This window comes from Nycticebus coucang, chromosome 9 (genome assembly GCF_027406575.1).
Source record: "Nycticebus coucang isolate mNycCou1 chromosome 9, mNycCou1.pri, whole genome shotgun sequence".
Classification (NCBI taxonomy): Eukaryota; Metazoa; Chordata; class Mammalia; order Primates; family Lorisidae; genus Nycticebus; species Nycticebus coucang.
The window spans coordinates 91125140-91138241 of NC_069788.1; the positions used below are offsets into that span (position 1 = coordinate 91125140).

General features: G+C 42.1%; 1 protein-coding gene across 2 annotated transcripts in view; it reads right to left on the minus strand.

The window, feature by feature from the left end:
• The window catches only part of UBR7 (ubiquitin protein ligase E3 component n-recognin 7), a 27531-nt gene continuing 14429 nt past the window's right edge, over positions 1 to 13102 (minus strand). The window contains exons 7-11 of one of the 2 annotated variants that reach the window (XM_053601912.1): positions 11222 to 11421; positions 10607 to 10756; positions 6897 to 7059; positions 4846 to 4907; positions 1 to 2268 (exon numbers count right to left, since the gene is read on the minus strand). In XM_053601912.1, the coding sequence (XP_053457887.1) occupies positions 2176 to 2268; positions 4846 to 4907; positions 6897 to 7059; positions 10607 to 10756; positions 11222 to 11421 (668 nt within the window). In that variant the 3' untranslated portion in view covers positions 1 to 2175. The remainder of the gene's footprint in view (positions 2269 to 4845; positions 4908 to 6896; positions 7060 to 10606; positions 10757 to 11221; positions 11422 to 13102) is intronic. The other variant, XM_053601913.1, reaches the window with a different exon arrangement.

A 13102-nucleotide genomic window follows, 5' to 3' on the forward strand; every position in this document is an offset into this window, starting at 1 on the left:
TGAATTGGTTTTATTTAAATTTTACAGAAACCTGATTGGAGTTAAGTATCTAATTATAAGTCCAGTAACAATTTCTATAAAAATGCACATACAATGCCAGAATTCCTTAAAAGCAACTAACATTGTATTTTTGTTTTGTATCAAACATGCATTAATATCAACTGCCACAAGTTGGCCAAATCAGTCCCTACAAGAAGAGACGGTCCAATATAGTCATAAGAAAACTAGTTGTGAACAAAGGTAAAAAAAGAGGCTTTCTGGTTAATGTGAAAGAAGGAACAGTACCTTTCATAAAACAAGCCCTTCAGCACTGGGGTAACTGGTACTACTGTGCTGCACATCACACATCACCTCTGAGACTTGGTCCTGACCTGTGATAGGAAATGAGGAACTTTCTAGTAGTTAAATCAGACATTTGAGAAGATGGAAACTTTCAGCACATGATGGTATACTAACAGTGCAATCCTGCAAAAGGGGTTCAAAACATCTTCAAACTTGGAAGAGTTCCTAAGCTGCTGACTGTAGACAACCTCAAAAACACACTGAGCCTTTTTACCGAGTCCTTTCCACAAGGCTGGCTCAGGGCACACAGGCATCTTCTGCAGCTGTAAGACCTCCCAACTCTATACACTACCCTTCACAAGGATCTCTAATTAAGAGGCTGAATGCCAGAAAACATGGTATGTACCATTTTTTTGAGGCCTTGTCTTTTTGTAGGCCTTGTTCATTTTGTTTAGGGATCGGTGGACACTCACGTATGTGACTGCTGGATAAGGAAAGAATAGTAATAAACATGTGTGGCCCCAAAGCCTAAAATGCTGTTGGTAACATACCTCAAAGTATGTCACCTACTGTCAGGAAAGATCTTGTTCCTCCAGAGGGAAAGCACAACTGACGGCTCTATATTTATTAAAAGGTGTTTTCCGCATAGACTGAGGAGTTTTAAAGAGATTTCAGGCCAACTAGAACTTCCCCTCAAAAATGGGATTTTATACACTTCATGAGGATCTGCAAAAGAAGATCTCATAATCATCAAGGAACAACCTGTGGACATCAACATTTATATACACAAAACTCATTTGTGCAGCTTGGGACCTTGCTTGGAATCTCTTCCACAGAATGTCTCTTCCAAAACAGGGTAATTACTGCCCTGTTCACCAAATAAGCTAAGTCAGTATCTTTTTTCTTCAGCACAGATTCAAGGGGAAAAATAATAATCTACTGGGGTTCTAATAACATCTTAATAATATAACAATATCAAAATAGGTCCATTTTTAATATATGTTTATGAATATCCCTGATAATATAAAGAAATCCAGAGGACTTTGTAAACTACCAAGATTTCACAGGGGTGATACCCGGTCTGTTTTCTAGGCAGCAGAAAAGGGACTGATGCACTGGCAAGTTTCCTCTAGGAAGCCCTGTAAACACTACAGTACTGAAATTCAAATATTCTCGTACCAGAAGAATCATGAATGAAAATTTCACTTTAAACTTATTAGTAAAATTTGTAACAAAAGGTTTACTTTCTCAACCCTGTCATCAGTCAATCTCCCTGCCTGTGACAGACATCCAGGCCAGAAAACCATCAGTCTTGGCTACTCTGGATATTAGGCCCAGAGAAACCAAGTTCCAAAACCCTATGCCATGACTAAACCTCAGAAAGCAGGACCATGGGAGAAGGAGCAGACTAGGCCTGAGGAAGTATTGAGCCAAGGCACCACGATCACAGGGATGAGGGGAACCTGTAGAGGTTCTAGCTGATAAGAAGAGAACCTTCTGGGATGCTTACAGAGGAGGGCCTAGAAGGCAACAGCTCTGTGGCAAAGTACACATATTTGGGAGTTAAAGAACGAATTAAAAAAGAAACCAATTTGCTTTCTCAAATCGAGCATCTTAAAATATATAAGCAAATAACCCTGGATATACTGGAGTAGGGGGCTGAAGTCTGTGGAATGAGTTGCATTTAGCTGAGTCATAAAGACTGCTGGTTGTGAAATCAGCATCAACATTGTGGCTACTGCAGTTAAGGAAACTGAAGGGAGCTCAAAGCCAGAGGAGGAGGCCCCTCCAAAGACAGGAGGACGGAAAGGGGACCAAATATGAAATGCCTCTTTTATTCCTAGGATGCGAAGTGGCATTGTCATTGGCCTGAGGAGGAAGTCATACTCCACTCTAGCTGCAGTAATATTGCATCCCATCCAATCTTCTCCTCTTTTTTGACTGAAATTCTTCAAAGAACTGCTGAATGTCTTCTCTCTTAACAACCTGTTGATGAAAAGCAAAGATTAGGAAAGGGAACTGAGTTACAAAACAGCAATAAAAGTCACAAACAAATCAAACAATACTGCTGGTAAGAATTATTTTAAGGTATAATTAATTAGGCAGCGCCTGTGGCTCAAAGCAGTTGGGCATCGGCCCCATATGCCGGAGGTGGCGGGTTCAAACCCAGCCCTGGCCAAAAACTGAAAAAAAAAAAAAAAAAAAAAGGTATAATTAATTATACTAGCTCCATTTTCTAGGAGGGATCCTCAAGGCTCAAAGAGGCTGACCTGTTCAGAGTCAGACAGTTAAGAAGAATGATTCAAAGCTTAGGTTCTAGCACTTACCTCAGTTTCCCTAGAAAATGAGATAAAGCAGCACCTATCTAACAGGATCATTTGAAGATCAGATGAGCTATACAACTCTTAAAACATAGCCTGGCACACAGTAAGTTCTTAATAAATACTAGCTAAAGAGTGGCAGAGCCAGTACACAAACTAAGAACTCTGAAGGTCTCCCCAGATCACTCTCATGCTCTCCTTACCACAGCTGTCTTTCTGAAACATGCTTCAGCTCTACAAAAAGCATTTATAGAAACAGAAACCAAATCCATTTTGAAGTTTTTGGGGGGACAGAATCTTGCTCTGCAGCCCCAGGTAGAGTGCTGTTGCATGAGCTTAGCTCACAGCAACCTCACTGGCTAAAAACTGCAAAAAAAAAAAAAAAGAATAGGCTCGGCGGGTTGCGCCTGTGGCTCAGTGGGTAGGGCACCGGCCTCATATACCAAGGGTGGCAGGTTCAAACCCAGCCCTGGCCAAACTGCAACAAAAAACAGCTGAGCATTGTGGCAGGTGCCTATAGTCCCAGCTACTCGGGAGGCTGAGGCGAGAGAATCACCTAAGCCCAAGAGCTGGAGGTTGCTGTGAGCTGTGACACGACAGCACTCTACTGAGGGCAACATAGTGAGACTCTGTCTCAAAAAAGAAGAAGAAGAAGAAGAATAGGCTTGGCACCTGTAGTTCAGTGGCTAGGACGCCAGCTACATATACCAGAGCTGGCAGGTTCGAACCCAGCCCAGGCCTGCCAAACAATGACAACTACAACCAAAAAATAGCCGGGTGTTATGGCAGGTGCCTGTAGTCCCAACTACTCGGGAGGCTGAGGCAAGAGAATCTCTTAAGACTGAGAGTTTGAGGTTGCTGTGAGCTGTGACGCCACAGCACTCCACCAAGAGGAACATAGTGAGACTCTTGTCTCAAAAAAAAAAAAGAAGAAGAAGAAGAAAAAAAAAGAAATAAGACTAACTGTAGTTTAAGAACTGTGGAGAATGGCCTGGTACAATGGCTCACATCACACCTATAATCCTAGCACTCTGGGCGGGAAAGGCCAGTAGATTGCTTGAGCTCAGGAGTTCCAGACTCTATGCAAGAGTGAGATCCCATCTCTAAAAAATAGTCAGGTGTTGTGGTAGGGACTAGTAGTCCCAGCTACTTGAGAGGCTGAGGCAAGAGGATCACTTGAGCCCAAGAGTTTGAGGTTGCTGTGAGCTATGACACCATGGCACTCTACCAAGGGCGACAAAGTGAGACCCTGTCTAAAACAAAGAACGTTGAGAGGTTAAGAAACATTCACAATGATAGTAAACAACATTCTCTAAAAACTGAGAAAACCATTTAAGAGAAAACCTCTGTCTGTAATTCATTTTGCAGAAAGGCAGCACCGTGATCTTGTCCTGAAATCCAGACAGCTAAGTGTCTTTTCCATATTTATGAGAAAGAAGAAAACGACCTAAAGTACACTGAAGAAGCTCCTGGGTAGAAATCTCTGTCCATGGAAGCAAGTCAGGGAACTTCTGGGTCTCCCTGGCTAGCTGGGCATCTGGCTGGCTATAGCAGAGAAAAACATCTACTGCTTATAAGGACAGTCTTAGGCCACGAAGGGGAAAGTTAAATCTTGTTTTTTATCTGCCTCTGGAAGCTAGAAAACTATTTTAGAAAAAACAAATTCATTGACAAACATATGAATAAGAAAGAACAGAAAAGTACAAGTATTTGTAAATTTATCTGGACACCTATTTTAAGACCTTACACATTTTAGAATCAGCTTTTAAAGTATAGACTCTTCTATTAGCAAGAGACATTTTTTAGTCCCAGTGATAAAGTTCTTCTATTTAAACTATGGAACTCAAAAATCCCAGAAAATGGGTCTGCTTTTAATGTTTTCTTACCCAGTTATTGCTCTCTTTCCCTCCTAAGGATCCATACTTCAAGGTCAGGACCGGCAGAATCAACATCCTTGATTCCCTCTAATTTTCTCCTAAGCTGTAACTACTCTCTCCAGATCTGTGGGACTGTTACAACCCTCATCCCTCCTGGCCCAGCTAGAGTTGGTAAGGACTCCCATCCCAACCCTCATGTATCATTACCCCTTGAAGATTTCCCTTGGCCTGCCAATATTCCTATAAATAGTTTTTGCAGGAAATTCAAGCACCCCATTTAAGTTGCACAGTCATTTTTATCATCAAAACAAACAGTTAATTCAAAACTTACAAGGCTATGATTAAAATTCTTTAACTCAACATACCGTGCCTTCATCAGCAAACCTCTTGAGATAGTCTTTAAGTTCAGTCTTCAAGTCATTGTATTCTAAATCAAAACCATAAAAGTACTTAAAATTTAAGATAAGCCATTTGTTTTTAAAACAAAATATATCTTTACCATCACATTGAGTATGTTAATACTGTAGTTCAAAACAAATTTTTATTAAGTGAATCCTGCATAGAAACTTGTACCCAAATTCTCTGTACTTTCTCCATGTTGATAGCTAGGACTCTTTCTCTTTTTTAATTTGAAAATATTAGGGAGGGCTCGGTGCCTGTAACACAATGGTTACAGCATCAGCCACATGCTCCAGGTCTGGTGGGTTCAAACCCCGCCCGGGCCAGCTAAACAGCAATGACAACTGCAACAAAAAATAGCCAGGCGTTGTGGTGGGCACCTGTAGTCCCAGCTACTCAGGAGGCTGAGGCAAGAGAATCACTTAAGCCCAAGAGTTTGAGGTTGCTGTGAGCTGTGACACAACAGAACTCTACAGAGGGTGACATAGTAACACTCTGTCTCAAAAAAAAAAATAATTAGGGAGGTACAAATGTTTGTTACACGGATACCATGTATAATGTTTAAGTCCATGCTTTTAGTGTGTCTATCACCAGAATAGTGTTCACCATAGACAATTTTAAAAAATAAAAAACAAACACAACAAAACCCCACAAAAAAGCAGAAATATCCTAATTCTTATAAAGATTAGCTAAGAATTTTTGAAAGGGCTTTCTATTTCTCTGGAATTCCAGTAGTTGAAATAACCTGGAACTCATTAAATATTAAACTTTACTTTCTTTTATTTTTATTTATTTATTTTTTTGGTTGTTGAGATTAGAGTTTATGTCGCTCTCAGTAGAGTGCCGTGGCGTCACAGCTAACAGCAACTTCAAACTCTTGGGCTTAAGCGATTCTCTGCCTCAGCCTCCCTAGTAACTGGGACTACAGGAATCCGCCACAATGCCCGGCTATATTTTTGTTGCAGTTGTCATTGTTGTATAGCAGGCCTGGGCTGGGTTCAAATCCACCAATCTCGTTGTATGTGGCCAGCACCCTAACCACTGAGCTACAGGCACTGAGCTGTAAACATTAAATGTTAAAACTAAATCACTTAGCGGTTTGTTATGTATGAACAGCTGAGGGCTACAAAATCTTTTCGATAGATGCATCCTCCATCCTCAAAAGCTTCTACTCTGATAAAGGGAAATAGAAATTAATCAACATTATAAATAAAAGACAAAAAGGATCAGTGCCATAACAAAAGTGGTAGCATACAGGGCGGCGCCTGTGGCTCAGTGAGCAGGGCGCCGGCCCCATATGCTGAGGGTGGCGGGTTCAAACCCAGCCCCGGCCAAACTGCAACAAAAAATAGCCGGGCGTTGTGGCGGGCGCCTGTAGTCCCAGCTACTCAGGAGGCTGAGGCAGCAGAATCGCCTAAGCCCAGGAGTTGGAGGTTGCTGTGAGCTGTGTGACGCCACGGCACTCTACCGAGGGCAATAAAGTGAAACTCTGTCTCTACAAAAAAAAAGTGGTAGCATACAAAGGTAATAGCATCTGAGTAGAAACTGGCTAGTATAGAAATCATGGAAAAAAGTTGGGCATGCTGGCAGGGAAAATGTAAAAGCCTACATTTAAGGGTTTGAAGATATTTTCCCCTCTAGTGGTTTCCTGTGAACTACTGAAGCAGCCTCAAGAACTGTCAAAAAGATGACACATAATACTCAAAGAAAATTACTTCAATGGATAGAAAATTTTTCTATTCTTCTTTATACATCTACCCTTAATCAAAATAGCAGAAGTTGTGGTTTCTGAAGCATGTAATTATTCTAGCATGTAACTCTGATTCAACGGTAATAACAACTAAATATCCAGCAACATGAAAATCAAGCATCTGTAGCTGGGTCCTACCATACAATTCAAATTTTAATTTTCTTTGTATTAAATTAAAATATATGTTTATTACCCTCCTTGTATAAATTTTTTTACATAGTAAAGGAAACCTTAGGAACGTCATGAATTTTCACAAACAGTACTTACCACAAATAAGTTCAACTTGCTGGACTCTATTCATGCTGTTGAGCGTATCCATTAAAGGATCTCTCCTATCAGTTGCCTGGTCAATCTTGCCTTTGTTTTCATAAGCCAGAACTGTGTCATATTCATCTGTCAGGAACAGGACATCTAGATCTCCATACATTTTCTTTAAAAAATAAACCAGTTTCCCCATTAGAATAGTACTATCATTCTCATAAGTCATAAGAAGTACTAAAATTTTAATTTTTTTAGATTAACATGTAGAAAAACCAAAGCCTCTTAGCACAGTTTTTTGAAGAACTTCTTTGTTTAAAATTTCAAAATTTGGGCGGCGCCTATGGCTCCGTGGCTAGGGTGCCGGCCCCACATACCGAGGGTGGCAGGTTCAAGCCTGGCCCCGGCCAAACTGCAACAAAAAGTAGCTGGGTGTTGGGGTGGGCACCTGTAGTCCCAGCTACTGGGGTAGGGGGTGGAGGGGTGGGGCTGAGGCAAGAGAATTGCCTAAGCCCAGGAGTTGGAGGTTGCTTTGAGCTGTGACGCCTCAGCACTCTACCAAGGGCGATAAAGTAAGATTCTGTCTCTAAAAAAAAAAAAAATAAATAAATATAAATAGAGGGAAGGTTAGTAGGGGACCACACCTATGGAGCAGATTTCAAGTACAAGTTGGATCTATCAGGTGTAGAACACAAATGTCTTAACATTGTAACTGGGTAAATGAGGTGAAGTCTACGTTGATTAGTAAGATGTAAGCACTCCAATTTGTACAAATAATCAACACATTGAATCCCATAATGGGATAAATGTATTCGTGATCTATGTAAAAATGACTTAATTTAAAAAAATAATAATACTAAATAAATAAATAAAATTTCAAAATGTTAAGAGAGTACAAATGTTTCCATTACCTAGATATCTTGTATAATGCTCAAGTCAGGGCTTTTAGTGTGTCCATCACCATAGTAGTGTTCATTGTACCTTAAAGTTTTTACTCCTCATTCCCCTCCCACTCTCTGAAAAGACTTATTCTTTTTGCCCTGATTTCTTTCAGAAATCTTCCTTTTTTTTTTTTTTTGTAGAGACAGAGTCTCACTTTATGGCCCTCAGTAGAGTGCTGTGGCCTCACACAGCTCACAGCAACCTCCAACTCCTGGGCTTAAGCGATTCTCTTGCCTCAGCCTCCTGAGTAGCTGGGACTACAGGCGCCCGCCACAACACCCGGCTATTTTTTGGTTGCAGTTCAGCCGGGGCCAGGTTTGAACCCGCCACCCTCGGTATATGGGGCCGGCGCCTTACCGACTGAGCCACAGGCGCCACCCCAGAAATCTTCCAACATGTCAGGAGATTATGATCTATGAGATTGTTACTTAAAAATCACTGATTTGGCGTGGCGCCCACAGCACAGTGGTTACAGTGCCCATCACATGTACAAGGCAGGCGGGTTCCATCCACCTAACCTAAACTACTAAACAACAATGACAACTGCAACAAAAAATAGCCAGGCGTTGTGGCAGGCGCCTGTAGTCCCAGCTATTAGGGAGGCTGAGGCAAGAGAATCGCTTAAGCCCAAAAGTTGGAGGTTGACTGGGCGTGGTGTCTCATGACTATAGTCTCAGCGCTGTGGGAGGCCGAGGCAGGTGGATTTCCTGAGCTGGGAGGTTCCAGACCAGCATGAGCAGGAGTGAGCCAGAGTGAAACCCCATCACTACCAAAAAAAAAAAAAAAGAAAACCAAAAAGCTGGGCGTTGTGGCGGGCGCCTGTAATCCCAGCTACTTGGGAGGCAAAAGGGCAAGAGAATCACTAAGGGAAGAACAGAAAAAAAAAAAAAAAGAACTTCAAACTAAGAAGAGGGAAAGCCAGCTGAAATTGAAAGCAAAAAATAAAAAGTAAAAACAAAAAAGAGTTGGAGGTTGCTGTGAGCTGTGACATCACAGCACTCTACCAAGGGCGACATAGTGAGACTCTGTCTCAAAAAAAAAAAAAAAATCTCACTGATTTACCAAAATTTTCAAGCACTTTATGTTTCCAAGCAAATCTATGATACAAAAAAAGGTAAGAATCGTTATTTTCTAGTAAAATTAAAGTGGCCTGGCACAGCGGCTCACACCTGTAATCCTAGCACTTTGGGAGGCTGGGGTGACAGGTTTGCTTAAGGCTAGAAGGTCAAGAGCAGCCTGAGCAAGAACAAGACTCATCTCTACAAAAAAAAAACAGAAAAATTAGCTGTATGGTAGCACATGCCTGTAGTACCAGCTACCAAGGAAACTGAGACAGACGGACTGCTTGAGCCCAGGAGTTTGAGGTTGCAGTGAACTATGATGATACCATTGCATTCTGGCACAAGAGACAGAGTGAGACTCTTGTCTTAAAAAAAATAAATAAATAAAAAAGATAAATAAAACTATTACATAACTATTAATTTCTTCTACAATCAGTCAGATTGCAAGTACTGCTTCATATATTTGCTTAGTATAAGAATTTTGAGGGCGGTGCCTGTGGCTCAGTTGGTAAGGCGCCGGCCCCATATACCGAGGGTGGCGGGTTCAAACCCGGCCCCGGCCAAACTGCAACCAAAAAATAGCTGGGCGTTGTGGCGGGCGCCTGTAGTCCCAGCTACTCGGGAGGCTGAGGCAAGAGAATCGCTTAAGCCCAGGAGTTGGAGGTTGCTGTGAGCTGTGTGAGGCCACGGCACTCTACTGAGGGCCATAAAGTGAGACTCTGTCTCTACAAAAAAAAAAAAATTTTGAATCTCCTCCTGGGTGTGGTGGCTCACACCTATAATCCTAACACTCTGGGAGGCCAAGGTAGGTGACCTGCTTGAGCTGAGGAGCTCAAGACCAACCTGAGCAAAAATGAGACCCTATCTCTATTAAAAATAGAAAAAAGGCTCGGCGCCTGTAGCTCAAGCAGCTAGGGCGCCAGCCACATACACCAGAGCTGGCAGGTTCAAATCCAGCCCAAGCCCACCAAACAATGACAACTATAACCAAAAAATAGCCAAGCATTGTGGTGGGTGCCTGTAGTCCCAGCTACTTGAGAGGCTGAGGCAAGAGGATCACTTAAGCCCTAGAGTTGGAGGTTGCTGTAAACTGTGACACCACAGCACTCTACCCAGGGTGACAGCTTGAGACTCTGTCTCAAAAAAAAAAAAAAAAGCTATCTGGGCATGGTGGTAGGCACCTGTAGTCCCACCTACTTGGAAACTGAGACAAGAGGATCACTCAAGCCAAGACATTGAGGTTACTGTGAACTAAGCTAACACCAGGGTACTCTACCCAGCGTTACAGAGTTAGACTGTCTCAAAAAAAAAAAAAAAAAATGGGGGTGTGGTGGCTCACACCTATAATCCTAGCACTCTGGGAGACAGAGGCAGGTAGACTGCCTGAGCTCACAAGGTTCGAGACCAGCCTGAGCCAGAGCAAGACCCCGTTTCTAAATACAAGCCAATGTGTTGTGGTAGGCACCTACAGTCTCAGCTACTCGGGGCTGAGGCAAGAGAATCACTTAAGCCCGTGAGTTTGAGGTTGCTGTGCACTATGATGTCGGAGCACTCTACCAAGGGGAACAAAATGAGACTCTGTCTCAAAAAAAAAAAAAAAAAAATTAAGTGTCTCCTACACACCTGTATTAATTCCATAAATGTATTTTTCAGATATTCTTATTTTGGGTATCAGTAAACAAGACACACTAACATTGAACTTAATCAGATACTTACCATACAGTCTTGGCAGGTGCATAACTTGCTACGCCAGTTCAGGGGCCAGTAGGTGGCAGTCTCTTTCTTTACAAACTGCTTAGCTTTAAGCTCTGTAAGTTTGCAGCCAGATTGTGACTCAGTGGTGAGACTTTGACTCTTAAACATTGTCTGCAATAAAATTAAGTTCTGAAGTGTGTTTTTTAAACTATTATGGTTTTCATAGTTTAGATTTTGTAAATAGCTTTCTTTAGGCAAAGGATACAATTGAAATCCACAGCTATAAAGCTTATAGAATTAATGCTTAAGTTTTATCTCTCTCTTTTTTTTTTTTTTTTTTGAGACAGAGCCTCAAGCTGTCACCCTGGGTAGAGTGCCGGGCATCACAGCTCACAGCAACCTCCAGCTCCTGGGCTTAAGCAATTCATTTGCCTCAGCCACCCAAGTAGCTGGGACTATAGGCGCCCACCACAACGCCTATCTATTTTTTGGTTGTAGTTGTCATTGTTGTTTGGCAGGCCCTGGCTGGATTCAAACCTGCTAGCTCTGGTGTATGTGGCTGGTGCCTTAGCCACTTGAGCTATAGGTGCTGAGCCTTAAGTTTTATTTCTTTATGGCTTGTACTTCATATATTACCTGGAGATCAGATTCAGAACTAGAGCTGGTACATGGTTCATTATTCTGCTCTGCTTTCACTTCCTTTATGGCATCCTTTCCACGTTCTGGAACATCCTCTTTGAGGATACTATCCTGATGACCTCCATTTTCAGATTTGATAATGTCCTGATCACCAACATTCTGTACCAACCGATCATCCTCAGCAGATATTTTGGTTACTGTGGGTTCAATGAAAACAAACAAAAAAAAACAAGGATATACATATCCATAGACCTAGCAGACAGTAAAATCACTTTTTCAGATTTAAAAATATTTCAGAATATGACAAAAAGGAAAGTCAACCTTAATCTCTGGAATAAAGAAAAAGGGGTATCAGCACTTCTTTAAGATATGCCTAATCCAAAGAAAAAGGAGTATCAGCACTTCTTTAAGAAATGCCTAATCCAGGTGGTGCCTGTAGCTCAAGCGGCTAAGGCACCAGCCACATACACAAGAGCTGGCAGGTTCAAATCCAGCCTGGGCCTGTCAAACAATGACAACTACAATCAAAAAATAGTCGGGTGTTGTGGTGGGACACCTGTAGTCCCAGCTACTGGGGAGGCTGAGGCAAGAGAATCACTTAAGCCCAGGAGTTGGAGGTCGCTGTGAGCTGTGACGTCACCGCACTCAACCCAGGGCGATAGCTTGAGGCTCTGTCTCAAAAAAAAAAAAAGATATGCCTAATCAAAATAATTCAAATAACTGAACGGTTCATTTGAAAATATCAATCATTACATAAACACTCTGTATGTAAAGGAGAAAAGAATCTCCTTTGGCATGAGACTTCACTCTGAACACAGGCATCAGAGCAATTTTGAAAAATTCCAGCTTTTCTTCATGAGAAGGAAATAAACAATGGTGAGTACATGCTGGGCAGGGTGGCTCAGGCCTATAATTCAAGCACTCTGGGAGGCAAAGGAGAGAATTGCTTGAGTGAGCCCAGGAGTTTGAAAATAGCCTGGGCAATATAGCAAGACCATCTCTCTACAAAAAATAAAATTACCCAGGCATGGTGGCACACACCTGTAGTCCCAGCTACTTTGGAGGCTGAGGCAAAAGGACACCTGAGTACAGGAGTTCAAAGCTGCTGGGCTATGATCACACCTCTGCACTCCATCCTGGGCTACAGAGTGAGACTTTGTCTCTAACAAAAAACAAAAAGGAGGATACAGAGGCAAATATTGTGAAGGAGAGGAGAGAAATGGTAGTAAGGGAGCTCATGATGGCATTTCTTTGAGGGGTGGTGCACGGGGGGAGACAGGATTTCACTTTAATGCCCAGGCTGGAGTGCAGTGGTGTGCAAGGCTCACCACAGCCTCAAACTTCTATGCTCAAGTGATCCTCTTGCTTCAGCCTCCTGAATAGTTGGAACTATAGTTGCATGCCACCATGCCCAGCTAATATTTTTAAAAATAATTTTTTGTACAGATGAGGTTTCCATATGTTGCCCAAGCTGATCTCAAACTCCTGGCCTCAGCCTCTTGGGTGAAGTGCTCAATACAACTTGGACTTTGCCTAACAAATGCAAACAAACCTAATCATTCAGCATATTACTCTAAAATTTAAAAAAAACAGAAAATCTAATGAAAAGAAATGCATATAGGTACAGTGTCTGTAGAAACTGTGAGAGAGAATTAGAAACAATAAACAGAGAAAGCACCAAGTTAAAGAACTTTGAGGGGTCATTTGTGGTGGCTGATGCCTATAGGCCTCTCAAGTAGCTGGGACTACAGGTGCCCACCACAACGCCTGGCTATTTTTTGGTTGTAGTTGTCATTGTTGTTTGGCAAACTGGGTTTGAACCCACTAGCTCTGGTGTATGTGGCTGGCGCCTTAGCCACTTGAGCTACAGGTGCCAAG